Below are 19,675 nucleotides of genomic sequence, written 5' to 3' on the forward strand. Positions count from 1 at the left end.
CAAACCTGTCCCCAACGGAGAAGAGACAGACACTACCGCAGACAATGACTCAATAGGCAAAGAATGCATCAAAGCAAATCGCTCAGATTAAATGTATGTGATGCACCAGTATCTATCAATACATATGCAGGATAACCAAAAATAAAATAGTTACCTGCAACAACATCGTCAGGTGCCTCCTGTGCTTGCTCCTCAGTCAAAGCGAATACTCTGGCCTGCTGTCTCGGAGGCTAGCTCACTATCTGGCTTCCTCCTGGCCTCTGCTGTGACTGAGTAGACGGTGCTGGTTGGATAGAATGAACAGCAGATGGTCGTCTCCCGGTCTGAGCCACTGATCCAGATGACTCTGCTGCCTGGGATCCCTGTGCACCTCTCTGGGGACATACTCGGGCAAAATGTCCCTGCTGTCGACATATACGACAAGAGCCAAACACTCCTCGAAACTGCTCTGTGGAATGCTTCCCTCCACAAGTGCTGCAATATGGTCCTGTATAACTTTGGCTCTGACCAGTCTGTCTCGAGCCACTAGAACTGGAAGAACTGCTGCCAGACTTCTTGAACTGCTTCCCTCTAGCTTTCAAGAAATCCTTCTTTCCGCCACTAGTGCTGCCACTTTCAAATCGAGGAGGTGGTTACTGTGGTCTCGGTGCTGGTGGCACAAACGAAGCTCCTCTCTGTCTTATCAGACCGGCTTCGGCTCCCTTGGCTCGGTTCAGGGCATCAGTAAAATTATTCGGTCGCTCTGTGTTCACCAATGTAAAAATCTCGGGATTCAAACCATTGATAAACTGATCCGCAATAGCTTCTTCATTCTCGGCCACATGTGGAGCAAATTGCAGCAAGGTAGAGAACTTAGTCACATATTCCTCAATATTTAGCTGGCCCTGTCTCAAGCTTGCAAACTCCGCTCCCTTATCCTTCCTGTATGACACTGGAAAGAATCTCTGATAGAATTCAGTTCTATAGACATTCCAGGTAATAGTCGTACCTCGATGCTTCAAGGCCCGCTTTGTGGTAATCCACCAGTTCTTTGCCACATCATGCAACTGGTGGCCCTATCAGTTTCACTCTCTTCTCATCAGTATAGTCCAAAGACTCAAACAACATCTCGATATCATCTAGCCAACTCTCACAATCCACTGAATTCTCAGTACCCTTCAGAGTTGGTGGATGAAATGACTGAAATCTTTTCAATAGTGTCTCCATAGGAGTGGCTGTAACATCCATGGGAGGATTCGAAGTACTACCCTGTTCTGGTATTCTTCTCGGAGGCATATCTGATAATCAAAAGGGTTAGCAACCAAATACACAAATATGTTTCAGTCCTTCTCCGATCATCTTACTGCTGATCCAGAATCGGTGCTGATTCATTCTCAATAACACATGTTTTCAGATCAAGTCAGATAAACAGATAAACATGCATTATAAAGCATTAAATCATGCTAGCAATCAAAAGCAGGAAAGAACACACCTTCTACCCCGCTCCCTAGTTCCTATCTCAATCTAAAGGATCTATTGCTCTGATACAACCTGTTGTGGGGACCCGGATGCTAATCATGTTCTTAATCGTCATTGGTACTATTTAATCAATTATAATAAACAGGGTCTAATTTTTTTTTTAATTGCGGAACGTAATGGAATAAAACTTATATACATCTCAGTATAAAATGAAGTACAAGTTTTGTACCGTCTACAAATCAGTAAAAACTAAGGTTCAACATCTAAGTATTAAGTGTCAAAACCCTATATACATCAAAGTCCGCAGTCTCCACTCTATCACGATCTCTCCTCATCTCCTGGACCTTGATCATGTCCCACCTGTTGTCATGTACACATACAAACAAGACAACAGCCGGAGAATTCCGGTGAGAAATACATCCCAGTATAAATCAACGATTATGCAATCATATAATCAATAAAAAAGCATGTAACAGATAACAGTAATATATATCAAAGTCTGAAAACATAATCAATATAAAACTGTCAATCGTACTCGTGACTCCACGACTCAGACTAGACTCAATCCTAGTCTAGGTATCCCGGTTTCCAGATGTGGTATTCCTATATCGACCAACAATAATAGAAGAAACTCCGATTCGATCCACGTCGATATAACCAAACATCCAGTGTCTTGACCTAACCGTCACAGACTTTGACGTTTTCACCAATTTCCTATCTTGTGACATCGTGCAATGTGCCCGTGGCGATCCCACCACTATCAGGCGCTTCTGTCACAAGATCACTCGTCTAATACTCGTCGAATACATGCTTCCTATAAATCAATAGAACAAGCATATCAAATCAAATCAATAAACACAATCATAATAATAAGTATGTGATTTAGGGAAACTCAAGTATATCAAACTATACTCGAGTCGATCTCCCAGTATCACATTGACTTATACCTTTCGTTTGTAGTCTCGGTCTGAAGCAATATCAGTTCTGAACTCAAGACTGTCTCTGTAATTCTGAAACGACATATCGAGAATCATAATATCAATGTTCTATTCTCAATTCAATACTGAATCTGATTAATCTGGATTTAAGTCAAATCAACGGCATAACGGCACAATCTCAGTATCCCCGTCAATACCAAATCGACAGACATCAATTACAAATCATAACTCATATCCGATACAATTTGTAATTCATTCATAATCCAAATCTGTCCTATTTCAAATCAATATAATCAGAAAATCATAACAATTCCATAATCAGTCTGTTTCTCAATCTGACTTCGATTCTACGATGTTTAACATGTCAAGAACATCCATATATGAATCATATCAAATTCCTACAACATCATATTTTCAAGTGATGATAGAACTCAGTAAAACTTACGTCCAGTTGTAGCCTGCGTTGATAGGAAGACAGTACTGAAGTCGGATTCTAATTCAGACGGGCGGATTTCTCGCAAATCGAATTGGACGTAATTTTCCTCCGAAAGCTCTCGTTTCTTTCCTTTTTCTAACTGAGGAAACAAATTCTGATATGTATATATATATATATATATATATATATACATGTACGTAACATGCATCAAGGCAAATGGCGCATCCTACATGCAACACGTCTCGCGCATATGCGCGACCCTCCTCGGCGCAAATGCGCGAGACAGTATGTCTCGGCGCGTAGCTCGCACAGCCCCTCGCGCATATGCGCGCCGTTACTCGGCGCATATGCGCGAGGCCCTTGTTCATTTTGCCCAACTCTCGGGTACCCTCGCGCATGTGCGCGGATACACGTCGCGCATGTGCGCGAGGTTCTCTGGACATCTTGCGCATGTGCGCGCTCCCCGTCGCGCATGTGCGCGCACTTCTCTGGAGTTGACTTTGAACCCTCGCACAGCTCGCGCATATGCGCGCACACCCACCGCGCATATGCGCGAGACCCTCTGCCCGTTTCGCGCGCATGTGCGCGAAAGGCACTGTCCTCGCACTTACTTCTTTTCATGTTGAATCAAATCGTGTCCCGATTAATCCTCTCATAATTATATCAAATTATAAATCAATAATTACAGATTACTAGGATTAAATTCTCGGGCATTACAATACAAATGTTTAATAATTACTATATATTATAAATATTTATATTTTTATATTTTTCATTCGAATTAAATTAATTATTAAAAATTATAATAAATAAATAATAATATATTTATAAATATACTTTCACGCCGTGTGAGTTTTTATGCTGTGATTGAAATTCAATTAATAACAATAGATTAAATAGATAATAAACAATGTAAATTTAGGAATAGAATGAAAATATTATAATTCAATGTAAGTTTTATCGATACTATATGCTAAAGTTAAACATCTTATTGGTGTATTCTTGAAAGACTACTATTTTTATTCTCCTTAAACTTCTTCCTTCAATCCTCTCATATATCTGATTTTTCAATCACCCAACCAAATAATACAAAATATTTAATAATTATCATATATTATAAATATTTATATTATATATTTTTCATTCGAATTAAATTAATTATTAAAAATTATAATAAATAATAATAAAATAATAATTATTATAATTATAATAAATATACTTTCACGTCGTGTGAGTTTTTATGTTGTGATTGAAATTCAGTTAATAATAATAGCTTAAATATAAAATAAAAATCGTAAATTTAAAAATAAAATGAAAATATTATAATTCAACGTAAGTTTTATATAATATATGTCAAAGTTAAACATCTTATTGGTGTATTCTTGAAAGACTACTATTTTTATTCTCCTTAAACTTCTTCCTTCAATCCTCTCATATCTCTAATTTTTCAATCACCCAACCAAATAATACAAAATATTTAATAATTATCATATATTATAAATATTTATATTTTATATTTTTCATTCGAATTAAATTAATTTTTAAAAATTATAATAAATAATAATATTATTAATATATTATAGTGGAGTGAGGTGGAACATCCGTGCTTACAAAGCACGGATGCTTGTCCACGTTGGAGAATTCGTGATTTGTAACCACGGATGCTCGTCCACGTAGAGCATCCGTGCTTACAAAACATGGATAATGTTCCATCTCAATCTATTTCGTGATTATGAATCACAGATTAAAGTAATTTGCAAAATTATTTTATTTTGAAATATTTTTTTATTTTTAAATTAATAATAAAAAACCGTCGAGGAGTCACCATTGTCATCATCTTCGGAGCTGATTTGTGTTTCTTATATCATACATTCGGAGGCGGTTCAATATCAGAATCCTAATTACAAGCCGGCCTATCATATTTCCTCGGTGTTTCTTCCGCATCATCATCATCATCATCATCATCTAGTACTTCAGGAATCTGTTTTTCATTAGCAGGTGGAGGTGTCGATGGTTGGCTATCGTTTCCTTCTGCAAGCAGTTTTGCTTCAACCTCGTTACTGAAAGAAGGCCTCTCACATTTCCTGTGTGCAAGTTTAGTTCCACGATTGTTTAGTTCTATCGATTTCTGTTTTACCTTTGTAGGTGGTGATGCGATTGGTTTAACATCTTTCCTTGTTGCAGATGGAACCTCGGTCGGGATGTCCGTTTCGGGGTTGTCATAGTCGGGTTTGGATGTCTGTTTGCTGTTCATCGAAGGTGGTGCTGTTGATTTAGCATCCTTCCCTTTAGTGGACGGAACCTTTAGAGGCAATTCCACATCAGGGTCATCATCCTCTGTTGCTTGTTCAGCAACATCATTCTTCAGTCCTTGGGGTGTCTGTTCCTGTTTTTTGGAGGTGGTGCTGTTGGGTTAGTACCCTTCCCTTTTGTATATAGAGCCTTTGAGGGTAAATCCATTTCAGGGTCGTCATCCTCGGGTCCTTGTTCAGCATTGCCTTCAGTTGTCTGTTTCACTTTCATTGGAGGTTGTGCCATTGGTGCAGCACTCTTCCCTTTGGCAGTCGGAAACAGGGGCAGTTCCATTTCAGGGTCTTTATCCTCAGGTGCTTATTCAGCATCGCCTTTTGATTTCTGTTTCCCGTTCACTGGAGGTGGTGCAGTTGGTTTTGCACATGTCCCTTTGGTTGTTGGAACCTGTTGCAGTTCCATGTCCTCCTCAGGTTCTTGTTCAGCATTCCGATTCTGGAGTTCTTTGGGTGTCTGTTTCCCGTTCATCGGAGGTGGCACTGTAGGTTTAGCATCCTTCCTTTTAGTAAATGGAACCTTGGGGGTAGTCCCATTCCCAGGTCGTCATCATCATGTGCTTCTTCAGCATACCTATTCTTGATTCTTTTGATCTTTGTTTCCCCTTCACCGGAGGTAGGGCCGTTGATTTAAACCCTTCTCTTTAGCATTGGGAACATTTATCTCTCGGACATATCCATTTCAAGGTCATCATCCTTGGATTCTTGTTCCGCGTCACCATTCTTGGGCGATGTTGCGGCGGGAAAATGAGGAAAACGGGACTGATGGAAATGTTTATTAAACAAAACGGAGTGAAAGTAATTTACTTTTTTATCTTTCATTTAAAAATTGTTTTAAAACTAATTTTTTTCATTAGTGTATTTAATTATTTATTTTAATTTTATATATAATAAAATTTATAATTTAATTAAAAATAAAACTCACTCGCCGAACTCAACCCAATCTACATTTCACTCCATTCCTTCTCAATCTTCACACAGAACATCTTCTTCTCAAACTTCCTTACTTCCATTGTTTTGATTTTTGGCTAACAATGGGTCTACAAGATATTCCTCTGCAAGAAATCGTACGAGAGAATCACGTATTGGTAAGAAATCAATTTTTTATTTTGAATTTTACTGGTTCGACAAGAGATTGGATCTAGGTGTGAAGAACTCGGATCGAGCTCTTCTCGACCCAGGCCCTGGGTCGAGCTCTTCACACTGTGAATAGCTCGTGTGAAGAGCTCGACCCACAGTGTGGTGTGAAGAGCTGGGTCGAGCTCTTCACCCTTGGGTCGAGCTCGAACCGGGGGTGAAGAGCTCGACCCACAATGTGGTGTGAAGAGCTCAACCCAAACGTGGGTCGAGCTCTTCACCCTGGGTCGAGCTCGACCCAAGTGTGAAGAGCTCTACCCACCTCGACCCAAAACAAAGAGCTGGACCCACATCGACCCAGACTCGACCCAATTTTTTAAATGATCAGACACTATTTAACATTTGTGTGTGTGTGTGTTTTTTTTTTTTTTGCAGATTTACTTTCCCACTAAACTTGGAAGGAATCAATTATTTGAATGTAAGTTAACTTTACGATCAAGATACGTTGAGATCTGTAAGAAGATTGTATCATTTTTGAATAAGAAAGATATATAATATTTGGTCCAGTATACACAATTCGATAATTTAATTATATGTGCTAAAGATTATAACAATTCCAATCAATTGTTATGGTTTTTGACGAGTAGACAAACTTACAATATTGGATGTAATGAATTTTGGATGATATATCGTAAACGACCTTTAAGGTTCTCATTGTTAGAGTATTATTTGTTAACGGACCTAAATTGTTCAAACTTTTTTCATGTGATACCTGAGGAAGATGAATTTAGGTGGAGAAATTTTGATGGAAGAGACTGTATAGGTTTGGGGGATTTCATAGATAGAATGAATGAGTACGAGAATGACTCATGAGAAGAGATTGACATTAAAAAGTTGAAATTGGCATGTTTTTGTTTGTGGTTGGTGGATTAGACAGACAAAGAAAAAATAAAAATGATACAATCGATTTAGAATGTATTAGATTAATTAATAATTTTGATAGTTTTATTAACTATCCATGGGGTAGAATAGCTTTCGAAGAAGTTCTTTATGAACTTAGAAAATATCTTGAAAATAAGTTCAGAAGCTATGAAAAATTTGTAGTACGCCGTGGGGATGATCTAGATTTCAGTGGGTGCGGTAGCCTCCATATAAGTGAATTTATTCATCCTTTATGTAAGTAAATATTGTTCATTATATGAAATATCCTTGTTATTTTATATCATACAAATAAATGTGTTTATTTTTTTGCTAGATTTTGGCCTATGAATATTTTTCAGCAATTGCTGGAGTGTTCGCTAGACGTCGGGAATATCCCAATGTACCGATACCTCGGACGTGTAATTGGTTGACTAGGAAATGGAGCAAGAACCATTCCCCTTCCATGGATGACGTGAACAAAGAATTTAAAAATGTACATATCAAGGTAAATACAAAAAAATTCATTTTATTTACTTTTTGTATTATCTAATACTTTTTTTGTTAATTGTTAACTAATTTTCATGTTTAATGTTAATGATTAATATATGATATTTTCGGGATCCTCGTTCCCACCACGGAGGAGCTGATGTTTGCACATTATATGACTGGCGATTTTTTTGATTCTAATAATGTGATAATCAATCGCATTACAGAGTTGATTAGCTAGGGTATTAAAGTAGTGTGCTGTCAAGATCCATTGGACGAGTGGATGTACAGAACGAGGATCTTCAGTTTCCCCGACCATTCACGTATACATACTCCAGATCATCTCGAGATATAGTCTAAAATTCTTCTCGGCCATCTGAGGGTCCTTCACACATAAATCACCCGTCTCCTCCATTGACTGACATGAGACATACATCTGTGCATACAGATCTTACATCTGGTGCAGATATGTATGACCTTCGTTTGACAAGTTTGGAGGATAAAGTTTGGACGATACAAAAGGACCAAGCCGATATCATGAATTTATTGAAAGATATGCAGATTGATATCTCGAGTTTGAAGGATATGTTTGGGAGATTGCTTACAATAAGTGCCAATTTGGTATATTTTATCGTTATTTATATGATTTTTAACTTATCAATATTTATATTATTTTTAATCGTTAGTATGAAAAATGACAAAATTGTATGTATTATTCTCTCATATCAAGGCGAGACATCAAGGCAAAGATATGAAAATATTCCATTTATGAGAGTAGATGAGGTGGATCCAAATATTAAACTTGTGAGCGATCCGTCTTTGACTCGTGCTTTTGAAAAAAACTTCGGGTCATAAGTTAAGATTTTTACAGTAGAGGAAGAGCCTATGACAGACGAGGAACTGCGTTATCTTCTTATGAATGATATGATGTCTATGACTTTTGAGAAAAGAGCTAGAATGTTCGCCAATAGTTCATGGCCACGAGTAAGTGCTGAGATTAATTCATGTATGGAAAATACGAGGATATCGGGGTTGTGTTCGTCCTACGATAGCTCATGGTTTCGTGAATTGGGGACACCTGCTTGCTGGTTGACTGAGACAATAAGTTTTTCTTATTTTCTTTTTTGTTTATTACGTTGAGTTAGTAATTAAGATATTTCACTTTAGCACTTTCAGCATATTCAAGAATGTTGTCGGGGGTTGCTCCAACTACAAAGGACGTACTCACATTTAATGTCACAAGAGGTGTCATTGATGGACGTTGATTTTCGTCAGCTGGTTTCGAGTGCTTTCAATGAGATCGGGAAAAATAATATAGAATGTTTGATGCCATATGTGAGAGCAGAAATTGGTGAGTGGCCGGCTATTTCATGGAACAAAGCCAAAATAATTTTGATACCCTTTCATCTTCCTGGACATTGGGTTCTGTTAAAGGTTTTGCCTAGCTGTAAGAACGTCACAATCATGGATTCAGACCGCAGCGTAGATAGGTCGGACAAGACATTGCTTAAAATTATTAACCATTTGTCCCTTATGCTTCTACATATGTTGGGAGTTAATGCTTCGGAAAGATGGAGTATAGTTAGGCAAAAAAATTTTCCTACTAAAAAAACCTAGGTTAAATTTTTTAATTTTAAAATTATTATTTCATTTCATTATTGTTTAACGCATAACAATGTATATTTTATGTTTGTTTTTTCATTACAGCAGTGAATGTAGAGTATACTGTTTAACGGCAGCAGCTTACACCATGTTTAGGGAAAATGCCTATCAACTGAATGATGAGAAGATTGAAAAATTTAGGCATTATTATTGTTGTTGTATTTGGGATAAATTATGGTCGTTAGATTAAAACATTTATATGATATTTATATTGATTTTTAGTTAATTTATGTGATCTATTTTTTATGTGATCCATTTTTTAGTATAATCAATCTATTTTAAACAATGAAAATTGGTTCGATTCATTGGGTCGATGATGGGGTCGTGTAGCTATCTATTTTAAACAATGAAACAATGAAAACAATTCACGATGTCGTGTGGGTCGAGATAGGGTCGAGGGTCGAGCCACACAATATCGTGGCTCGACCCACTTGACCCAATTTTGGGTCGAGTGGTTATGGCTCGACCCACTAGACCCAAAATTGGGTCGAGCCGTGGTGGGTCGAGAGTAAGGCTCGACCCGTGTTCGTGCACGAGTAATATGCTCGACACATTGATATACAATAAACATTAATTTCATATGCTTCGATATACATTCAAGTGAACATGTAATGAAATTTGTTGTGAATTTTTTAGGTTCTATTGTTATGAAAAAGAATTTTAGTGGAATTATAGAATTTGTTAAGAATTTTAGTCGAGTATAAATTTAACTCACATTGTTATAATAAGAGATACATTCTTCTACTATTTTTATGAATTTTTTTAACTAAAATACTTAAATTATAATATTAACTCATATTAAAATATTTACACAAATAAAATTTTCATATATATTTACAAATCAATCATATATAAAGTTAGTTATATATTATAAAATGATCAAAACTCAAAATCTCTCTACCCACTCGATCCAAACTCTAAACAAAACCCTAAACCAAACCCCAAACACCAGCACTTGACCCAAAATCGAACCAATTACCACCCACTCGACCCAAACTTAAAAATCTACCACACACATTACAAACTTGTCCACTCGACCCACTTACCACCATCTCGACACAAAGTTAAAAATTCACCACAAACACATTATATATTAATAAAATCAAATCGATTGTCTTTAAATTCAAACAAATCACACATCATTCAATCCTATCTTCTACCAAATTCTCCAATAGATGGAAATTTGTTTTGTTTTTTTCCTCCACGTCTTCTCTTGATCGCAGGTGGCAGTACTAGCATATCATCAAGTGGCCACTTGTTCTAATTCAGAACATGATAAATTGGCTCAGAATAGGCTAAAGACCATATAATAACAGAATAATACTCTGAGCAAAGGAATAAAAATTAACATCACAAAAGTAACTCGCTACAATTGCATGAGAACATGGAATCTTGTCAATATCAAATTCTCTGCAGGTACATTTCTTCGATTCCAAATCCACAGTATAACTATTTGAAGCACTTCGAACATCGAACCCAAGATGGCCCGGCTCATAAACTTGATATCCCCTACCAATATTAAACCTTTTATGCAGAATCGACTCAATAGTTGGAGTGAAATTTGTTGTTGATGCGACAGATGCATTTCTATACCTTGAAAACCAATATGTAGTCAATGTCTGCAAAGAACTTAGTAGTGCAATGATTGGAAGTTGTCTTTCTTCACACAATCTTACATTTATTGATTCAACCCCATTCGTTGTGATAATTTTATATAGAGATCTTGGGCTATATGCTCGAGTCCATCGATCCAATGAATCACTTTCATCCAAAAACTTTGCAGCATCGGCAAATATTTTCTTAAACTTTTCGTACTCCAAGTCAAAGTCGATTTGCTTGTAAATTTTTGCTAACCGCATAAATATTTCGGTAAAATTCTTCATTTTTCAACGAATTTTCATATTTTGTGACAAGTGCCAGATACAATGACGATGATGTGCATTTTTGTAAACGTTCGCAACTGCAACAATGATGCCTGGATGTCTGTCTGAGATAATCACCAACTCTTCCTCATCAACCACTACTTCCAAGAGCTTCGTCAAAAACCAACTTCATGAAGCAATGGATTCTACATCAACAACAGTCCAAGCAAAGGATATTGATGAAAATCTCCAAATCTCCATCTTGTGCTGAGACCACAAGTAAAGTACCGTCGTACTTTTCTTTCAACCATGTACCATCAATAAATACGACTTTTCTCATGCATCTATATCCTCTTGCACATACGACATATGCTAAAAACAAATACTTGAATCTATTATGCTCATCTACTACTAAATCTATTATACTACCAGGGTTCATTCTCACGACCATTTTCAAATATTAAGGTAGAAGACCAAAACTTCTTTCAGGATCACCTATGAAGATATAATGAGCAAGTTGTTTGTCTTTCAAGGCTTTGTAATAGGTAATGTCAACCCCCTTATTCCACATCATTGTCATAATAGATTTTGGTTGAGGTGTTTTCAGTTGTCCTCGAAATTTCTCTACCAACATATCACAAACGACAGATGAGCTGGCTTGTCGATGCCTTTTATGCATTCCAGTCAAGTCAAAATTGTGTGTGTTGTAGTATGTACGAATCACAAAATCTGTTGATTTCTCCTGTTTTGAAGTCCAAATTCTCCAGCTGCAACCGTTATTCACACAACGAACCAAATAGATATTTCGAGAAGATTTGACACTTTCAAACTCAAAAGACGAGTTCAAAGCAATTTTGGATAGCACTTTCTTCACTTCGGTCTTGCTTGAAAATCTTTGACCTATAAATAAACTTGAACCGTCGGTAAATGTATATGTATCAGCTTGAACATGAGTCTCAGTATCATGAGCTACACTGATGTGGTGAATGTTGACATCTTTATCATCCATATGTAGTGCATCTATATCATCCACATCATTTTTTGAGCTTCTCACATCATTCTCTTCCATATTTTCAATTGAAGTATTTATATCTTCTAATACATCATTATTGGTACAATGGTCATTTGAGACAAAAGTTCTATCAAAATAGTGATCATACGTATTTGTTTAATCATCGACATACTCATCATCCAAATGAGTCATATTTAAATCCGGTGACATGATATTTTCACTTTCAACAATATCAAGAGAAACAAAACTAAGTTCAAATTCAACATGAAGTACATGTCTTTCTTTTGCACATCCAAAATATAAGTATGCTTTCAAATCATTATCATCCTCAATATAAATTGGACGAATATTACAATGCTTCACATCAGGAAGATAACTTAATTTCAATTTTTCTGTGCCACCTAGATTCATAATTCTGTATATCTCACTTTCTATATATTCCATAGAATGAATATCAGAATCCAAAAGAATAGCTACCCACTTACCACTCGGTCGTGAACGCCATTTAAATATATTATCTTTCTTTAATTTCTCATTCACCATTGTACTCAAAGAGAATAACGATTGGCATAACCTACAAAATATAGATAAGAATATTATATTATAGACAATATTATTTATTTTAAAAAATATGCTATGCGAAAGTGACGAGTGATTAGGCGCTACAAACTAGCGCCGCAACGCCTGAATTTGCGAAGCTCAAGCGCCTAGCGCCACATCGCTAAGATCACAACACTCTACCTATGAATTGCAACATATACACATCACTTGATCCATGAATTGCAAGCTCATCCAACACATTTACAACCTCGACCAACACATCACTCATGACCCTGACACGATGCTCGACCCACACATCACTCGACCAACACACACGAGGTGTGAACAGCTCGACCCACTCTTCACACATGAGTCGAGTCGAGTGTGACGTGCACCTCGACCCACACACGAGGTGTGAAAAGCTCGATCCACTATTCACACCTGTAGGTCGAGGTGTGTGTGGGTCGAGTGCATCTTGACCCAAATGTGGGTTGAGGTGCACCTCGACCCACATGTGCACCTCGACCCACCTATGGGTTGAGAGACACCACACGTGTTCACCAACACATTACCTAGCAAATACGATCATGCTCGACTCACACCAGCACACTCCATTCACCTGATCGACCCACACAATCAACTCATACTACGTTGCACTGTAAATACTCATACAAACTCCATTCACAAAAATTCTAACAAAAAACAACCAGAATTAAACAGAAACAAATCTAGCAATACAACATTCAAGTACTTACTTCTCTGCAAATCATAAAATTTTCAAATGATTTTTGATTATTTTGTCTGGAAGAACACAAAAATAACGGGAGTAAATGAAACCTTAAATCGAGGAGAGAACGATATCAATTAAAAAATATTTTTTGAAAAAGTAAAATCTAACTAACTAATTAATGACCTAATAAATGAACTCACATAACTAACAGCAGTCAACTCCCTTTTCTCGATTTTAAAAAATCAAATTCCATTTTATTTATTTAAATTTAAGATGGATCATATATTTTTTATTGACCCATGTTGCCACTGATTTAGCACATTTCTCCTTCATAGACGGAACTCAAAGGAATATTATATTATTTATTTATTTTTTTCTTTGTAGATTAAAAGATCTTGTTTGATTTATCTTTAAATATTATATGATTGGTTTTAATATAGTTTTTATCTTTAAAATATTTTATCCTTGTTTAAATTTTTTTTATATCTAATGAAAATCTTGTTTCCATATTTTCTAGGACTTTTTTATGTAATTGTTTTTAGGTCAAGCATGAGAGATAAATATAGAGGGTCTTACAGCCATGTGGGTGCTTTTCATCGATTGGAATTTTTCTGAACATACACGAAGTCTAGGGTTAAAGAATTTGAGTGATTGATTCATGTTTATACCATGTTGTTGATTGATGTTGAAGACACTTGAAAACGACACTGTGTTAATCAAATAATGTTCTTTTAATTATTTTAAGCCACTTCGGTTTATGCATCTAGGTTTTAGTTTGGTTTATTTTGATCCATTTTAATTCTTTGGAGTGTCAAGAAATTTGATTTTGATATTTTCACTAGTATTGTTTTGTGCAAACGACTTGCATATTTTTTAGTGAATTTTTGCTATGAGACATTCTACAAGTATAAAAGTTAAACCTGTCCTTTATTCATTAAAATTATATTTTTGTTTTTATAATTAATTTCTGCTGCATGTTGTGTACTTGTGTTGACAATATATACACAATATATTTATTTTCTGTACGTTTATAATCAACAACGCTCCAGTAAAACATTTGGAGGCAACTCCTAGGGTCGTCAGCACCCTCGGGTGCTTGTACATCATCCCAATCCACGAGTTCTTTATGTACTTGTTTCTGGTTTGTAGGTGATGGTCAGAACCGGACCTTTTATGAGGCCAACCAGGCGGTTGCCTCAGGGCCCAGCCCAATAAGGGGCCCAAATTTATATATACAAATATGTACGGTATATGTTATTTGTTCACTGACCCACTCCAAATCTTAACCCTGATTTTTGTTCACATTCAATAAATAAAGTTTACGGTCTCCTACTTCTCTTAAACCTGAAGGTAAGTAATTTTCTTCATGAATTATGTTTTATTTTCATTTCAAATCTTCATTATAGATACACATTTATATTTGTATTTTTAGATTAATCTATCGAAAGATCTTCACTGAAAATGAAATTTACTTGCAATATGGGCTCTGTAATGTACTTATAGATAATGTGAATTAAATATATAACAAAAGCACACATCACATGATTTAAATTCTTTAATGAGTATTGAATTATGAGTTTTATATAAATTTTATACGCGAATTTTGTAATTAATAAGTGGATAGTCTAAGAAAATAAAAAAATTGTAAATAGAGCTTGAATGTGTGGACCGTCGAAAGATGAAATTCATTTTTTGGGATTTCTTTGTCCTTTTATTTTGTAATTTGTTATTTTGACTCAAAGAATTCTTTGATTTTGTAGTTTCTACAATTATAGAGAATAGAAGTGTAGTTTCTACAAGAATTATCTTCGATCAACAATGTCTCAAGATAGACTAAATGGGCTAACTATGTTGCCGATTGAGAAAGAAATGGTCTGACAATTGGATTACACATATTTAATAAATATTTTCGTCTCTAAAAATCTAGACAAGTAGTATTTATATAGTTATTTTAAATATTTATTGAGTTGTTATCGATGTAATATATTGGTTTTGATATATTTATGTATTTATTAGTATATTTGTTATTTGCAAATTGAATTTTAAATTCATTACTACTGTCACAAGAGGGTCCATTTTTCAATTTTCGTATCAGACCTCATTCAACACAGGTACGGCTCTGGTGGTGGTGCCGTTGATTTAGCACCATTTCCTTTATTAGCCTGGACCATAGGAGGCAAGTCCATTTCAGGGTCATCACTTTCGGGTGCTCATGCAACATCACCATCCTCGAATTCTTCTGGTATCTGTTTCCTGTTTGTAGTTGGTGGTGCGGTTGATTTAGCATCCTTCCCTTTTGCAGATGGAGCCTTTGGAGGCCGTGCCATTTCAAAATCGTCACCACAAGAAGGGTCATCACAATTCTTAGGTGGCGCCTGTTTAGCACTACCATTCTTATTGGCTCCCTGTTTTCCATAAGCCTGATCAGACGGAGCAGTTGGTGGTGATGCCATTTCAGAATGTCGCCATTGTTGGTTTCCTTAGATTCTGGTTTCTTCTTTGTGGGAGGAGGGGAATTTTCATCATATTCGCCATCACCAGCACCATCTTCGCCATCACCATCTTTATCATTTCCAGTACCATCAACTTAACCATCACCATCTGTATCTTTTCCTTCTGAATTTGAGTTCCTTTTTGCAGGTTGTGGTGTTGCAGCCTCTCCATCACAAGGGCCATCACATTTCGTGATCTCACTGGATTTTTCCTTTTTCTTCGTTGAAGGCGAGCTTTTACCATCTCGTCTTCGCAAGAATCGCCTTCACGTTTCTCGGTTTCTTTGGGTTTTGATTTATCTTTTGTAGATTGCAACGACTCATCGTCCTCATTTGATGAATCTTTATCATCATAGTCTTCGCATAACAAAACTCGCCTTATTTTTCTCCTTCTTCTATCAATTCTTGTTTCCCTTCCCCTGTTGCAGGAAGTGAATTTGTTTCCCAAACGCGCGTCATCAGAAACTGCTTTCTTTTCCTCCAGTGTTCTTGGAATCGGGCGTGTTGCATTTGAAAAATTTACAGTAATTATTAAAACGAGAAGAAAACAGTGAAGAAATTTCATGTTTATCCAAATTCCTCCCCGTTTCAATATTTATATCATATTATTCTGATCATATGCTTTTTTTTTATAAAAAAAAATTCAATATTGTCAGCTATATTAAAAAAGAAAGGAAAATAGAAACTCCTTTCACTATTCCTAATATTTCCAATCGAATGTATATATATAAATAAATGAACGTAACGCGTGGAACGAAATATGCATGTAGAGAATTTCGTTTATGTATAATATAGTAATTGCAGCAAGAAATTTTTACATCCCTCGACTACATTAGGTACATTGCATAAAACCAAAGAGTACCAAATTTATATCATATTATATATTTTTTGCGTTACACACCGACAAAAAGTAGGCCAAGTGGCCTACAAAATAGTATATATTAGGACAACATAGTGATAGGGGTCACACCCAATTTTTGTGTAAGTTTTATGCAGCAGACGGTGCAGGAATGTATGACACAGCAGGCTCAGGCATGGAAGCCAAGATAGATGCTTTGGAGAAATCTTCGCCCTTGTAGTCGAGGGACTCGTCGTCATAAACATCCCACCATTTCTTGACAAGCACTTTTATGTCGGCTCTGTCCATGTTCTCTTCTACACCAGTGTACCTCCATGGTTTAGATCCCTGCATTTTCCGTATTATATTTGATCAAAATTGAGCATAAATAAATGCGAGTGCAATAGGAATTTAATTCTGTACTTGATGTTATTAAGTATTTGAAGTTGAATAAGATCTTACGGCAGCACAGTAGTGAACAACTTTGATCTTGTCAAGCTGGACATTCTCAGGGTGGCGCCATATGTTGGCTAGAACGAGGTTGTAGACATTGGGGATTGGCTTGTAGATGCTGTTGAAGAACATATTCAAGAAATCCTGTCGTTTTCGGGGCAAAAAATATTTCAGGATTGTGTTATGTATTACATATTATATGTTGTTGTAACGCTGGAAAATGCATAGCAAATTCACCTGCTCGGCAAATGGAGTGGGAGGAGTGATGCGCAGAGTCTCAAGTAGGTTCTCGTAGGTCTCTTTGTTGGGCTCATACACAAACATGCCAGCATTGAAGTAGAGTGGTGGAGGGGATCCCATTTCAGCGGGCCAAGTCACCTTGTTGGGGACCTGTTGGCAGTACCCAACAGAGTACTGTTTCGAGTGGCTCCATGTCTTCTCACAGAAGCAGTCCATCACAGCATAGAAATAGCCGTCAGCCAAGTCAAACAGATGGTCGATGTTGTCGTAAACTTGGATGTCTGCATCAAGGTACACCATCTTGTTGTACTCCAAGAACTGCAAAACAAATATAATTCACCAAATATTATTATGCCGTACTTAGCAGACCGATTCACAGGGATGAACATTCATCATCTCAGCCATCACCCACTACTTGATCTCTCGCCCGGAGTAGTGGGGCAATTTGATCATGTTATGTTTAATTTTATGACGTTTTCTTGAAGAATGTAGTAGCACGTTCTGAAACGTTCTGAAGAGGGTAAAAATGGCAAATACTTTTTGTAAGAGCCAAATATGTGTTGTCTTCTTTACCCTATTTTCTTGACTGATTGATTTGGACAGTCGGTTTTTGAAGTGATATTTAAAAAAAATAATTAAAATGTTATGTTTATTATTATTTTTTTGAAAAAAAAAATAAATGGTATGTTTTTGCATAACTCAACGGCACTAGATTGTTTCCGAAGCTAAATATCTTGCCTTGATTTATTAGAACTTCTGCATGCAGCGGCAGAGGGGAAAAATCACATAACGGCGAAGCCAATTATGATTTCTATTTGTTCAAAAAATATATATATGATTTTTACAATATAGACTATAGCGGAAAAATAAGCATATAGATGTTGAGAAACAACAGAGAAGGCTGAAACGGTCTCTTTCCTCTCCCTCTCCCTCTCCCTCTCCCTCTCCCTCCACCCGTCTCTGTATGGTTTGGATGCATAAGTCAAATTTTTTTTACCACCAACCCTTGTTTAGCTAAATCAATACGATTTTCGAAATCTCGATTCATCCGTAATAAATAAATAGACACACAATTAATGAGCATATTACTTACGTTCCATATGCGGAGCTTGGAGTAGTTGATAACATAATAAGCCATGGCGAACTGAATCTGATTCTCCGGTGGATAAATCGGCTCGATTTCCTTCACAATGCAACCTTGTTCTCTCAGAACCTCACGATGTTCTTCAGGAACATCAGGCAAGATTGCCACCACAAGAGGGTAGGCACTCTTCACCTTCCTTAGACCCTTAGCCAATCCAACGACGCCTTTCACATAATCGCCACTGCCAGCTAGAAACGTCACGTAAGCTCGTTTCGAATCGAGGGTAGGAGCTACTTTTGCAGGGAAATAATCTGCGGGGATTTGGGGAGACATTTTATTGGAAATTGGGTGTGGTTGAGGAGAGTTTGTAGGAAAGTAAAAGTAAGCAACACTTGCAAAACCCTACTTTGCTTGGTTTGCTCCTGAGCTTCAATAGCAGGACCTGTTGGCTTTAAATAGATGGCAAATGAAAGGTTGATGCAGTGTAAATGAAATTCAAATTTAAATGCAATATTCTTTTTTATTTTTATTGGGTTCTTTTTTTATTTTTGAAAAAAAAAAAAAAATTCGTGTGGATTAAGACATGCATGGGGTTTGTATGGAGAGAATGCATAGATCTTAATGAGCTACGTGATACTACCGACTAATTCATTTGGTGTCTTTCAGGGCTTTTCTCCATGAAAATGAAAACATATAAAAATGTAAATGTAATTACCATGAAGTGAGATATATATACACCAAAATGATTATGGTATATCAAATGTATTATATCAAAATACTCTCGGCCCCTCCAATTCAAATAATACAAGTAAAACATAGATAAAGAACCAAAATCATCATGTAAATTGATTGATTTTTTTTTTATCTAGTAAAAAATTTTGGTTTCGTCCCAAAAGGCCGATATGTAAGCAATGATCAACGGTGTCATGCCAGCAAATTAATCGTTATTCCGATGAAATATGAATAAAAACAAAATGAAAGCCACCTTATAATTAAGATTAATGAAGATAAAAAAATGTTGACAACTTGAAAAAAACTTTTTAAAAAAATAGGTCAAGTTACAAATAAATTTGGTTATTTCCCTTTTACAAATTAAATTTATAAAATACAGGCCGCCTATTAAAAAAGCTAGTAAGCCAC

At 36.3% G+C, this 19,675-nt stretch overlaps 1 protein-coding gene across 1 annotated transcript; it reads right to left on the minus strand.

Moving 5' to 3' along the window:
• Window positions 1-16,687: 16,687 nt before the first annotated feature.
• On the minus strand, window positions 16,688-18,975 carry LOC142524142 (galactinol synthase 1-like). The gene is made up of 4 exons (XM_075627926.1): window positions 18,545-18,975; window positions 17,449-17,769; window positions 17,221-17,355; window positions 16,688-17,106 (listed from the first exon to the last, which is right to left on the minus strand). The coding sequence occupies exons 1-4, from the start codon at window positions 18,866-18,868 to the stop codon at window positions 16,909-16,911; spliced, it is 978 nt and encodes a 325-aa protein (XP_075484041.1). The 5' UTR covers window positions 18,869-18,975; the 3' UTR covers window positions 16,688-16,908.
• Window positions 18,976-19,675: the final 700 nt, after the last annotated feature.

Source organism: Primulina tabacum, chromosome 14 (assembly GCF_025594145.1).
Source record: "Primulina tabacum isolate GXHZ01 chromosome 14, ASM2559414v2, whole genome shotgun sequence".
NCBI classification, from domain to species: domain Eukaryota; kingdom Viridiplantae; phylum Streptophyta; class Magnoliopsida; order Lamiales; family Gesneriaceae; genus Primulina; species Primulina tabacum.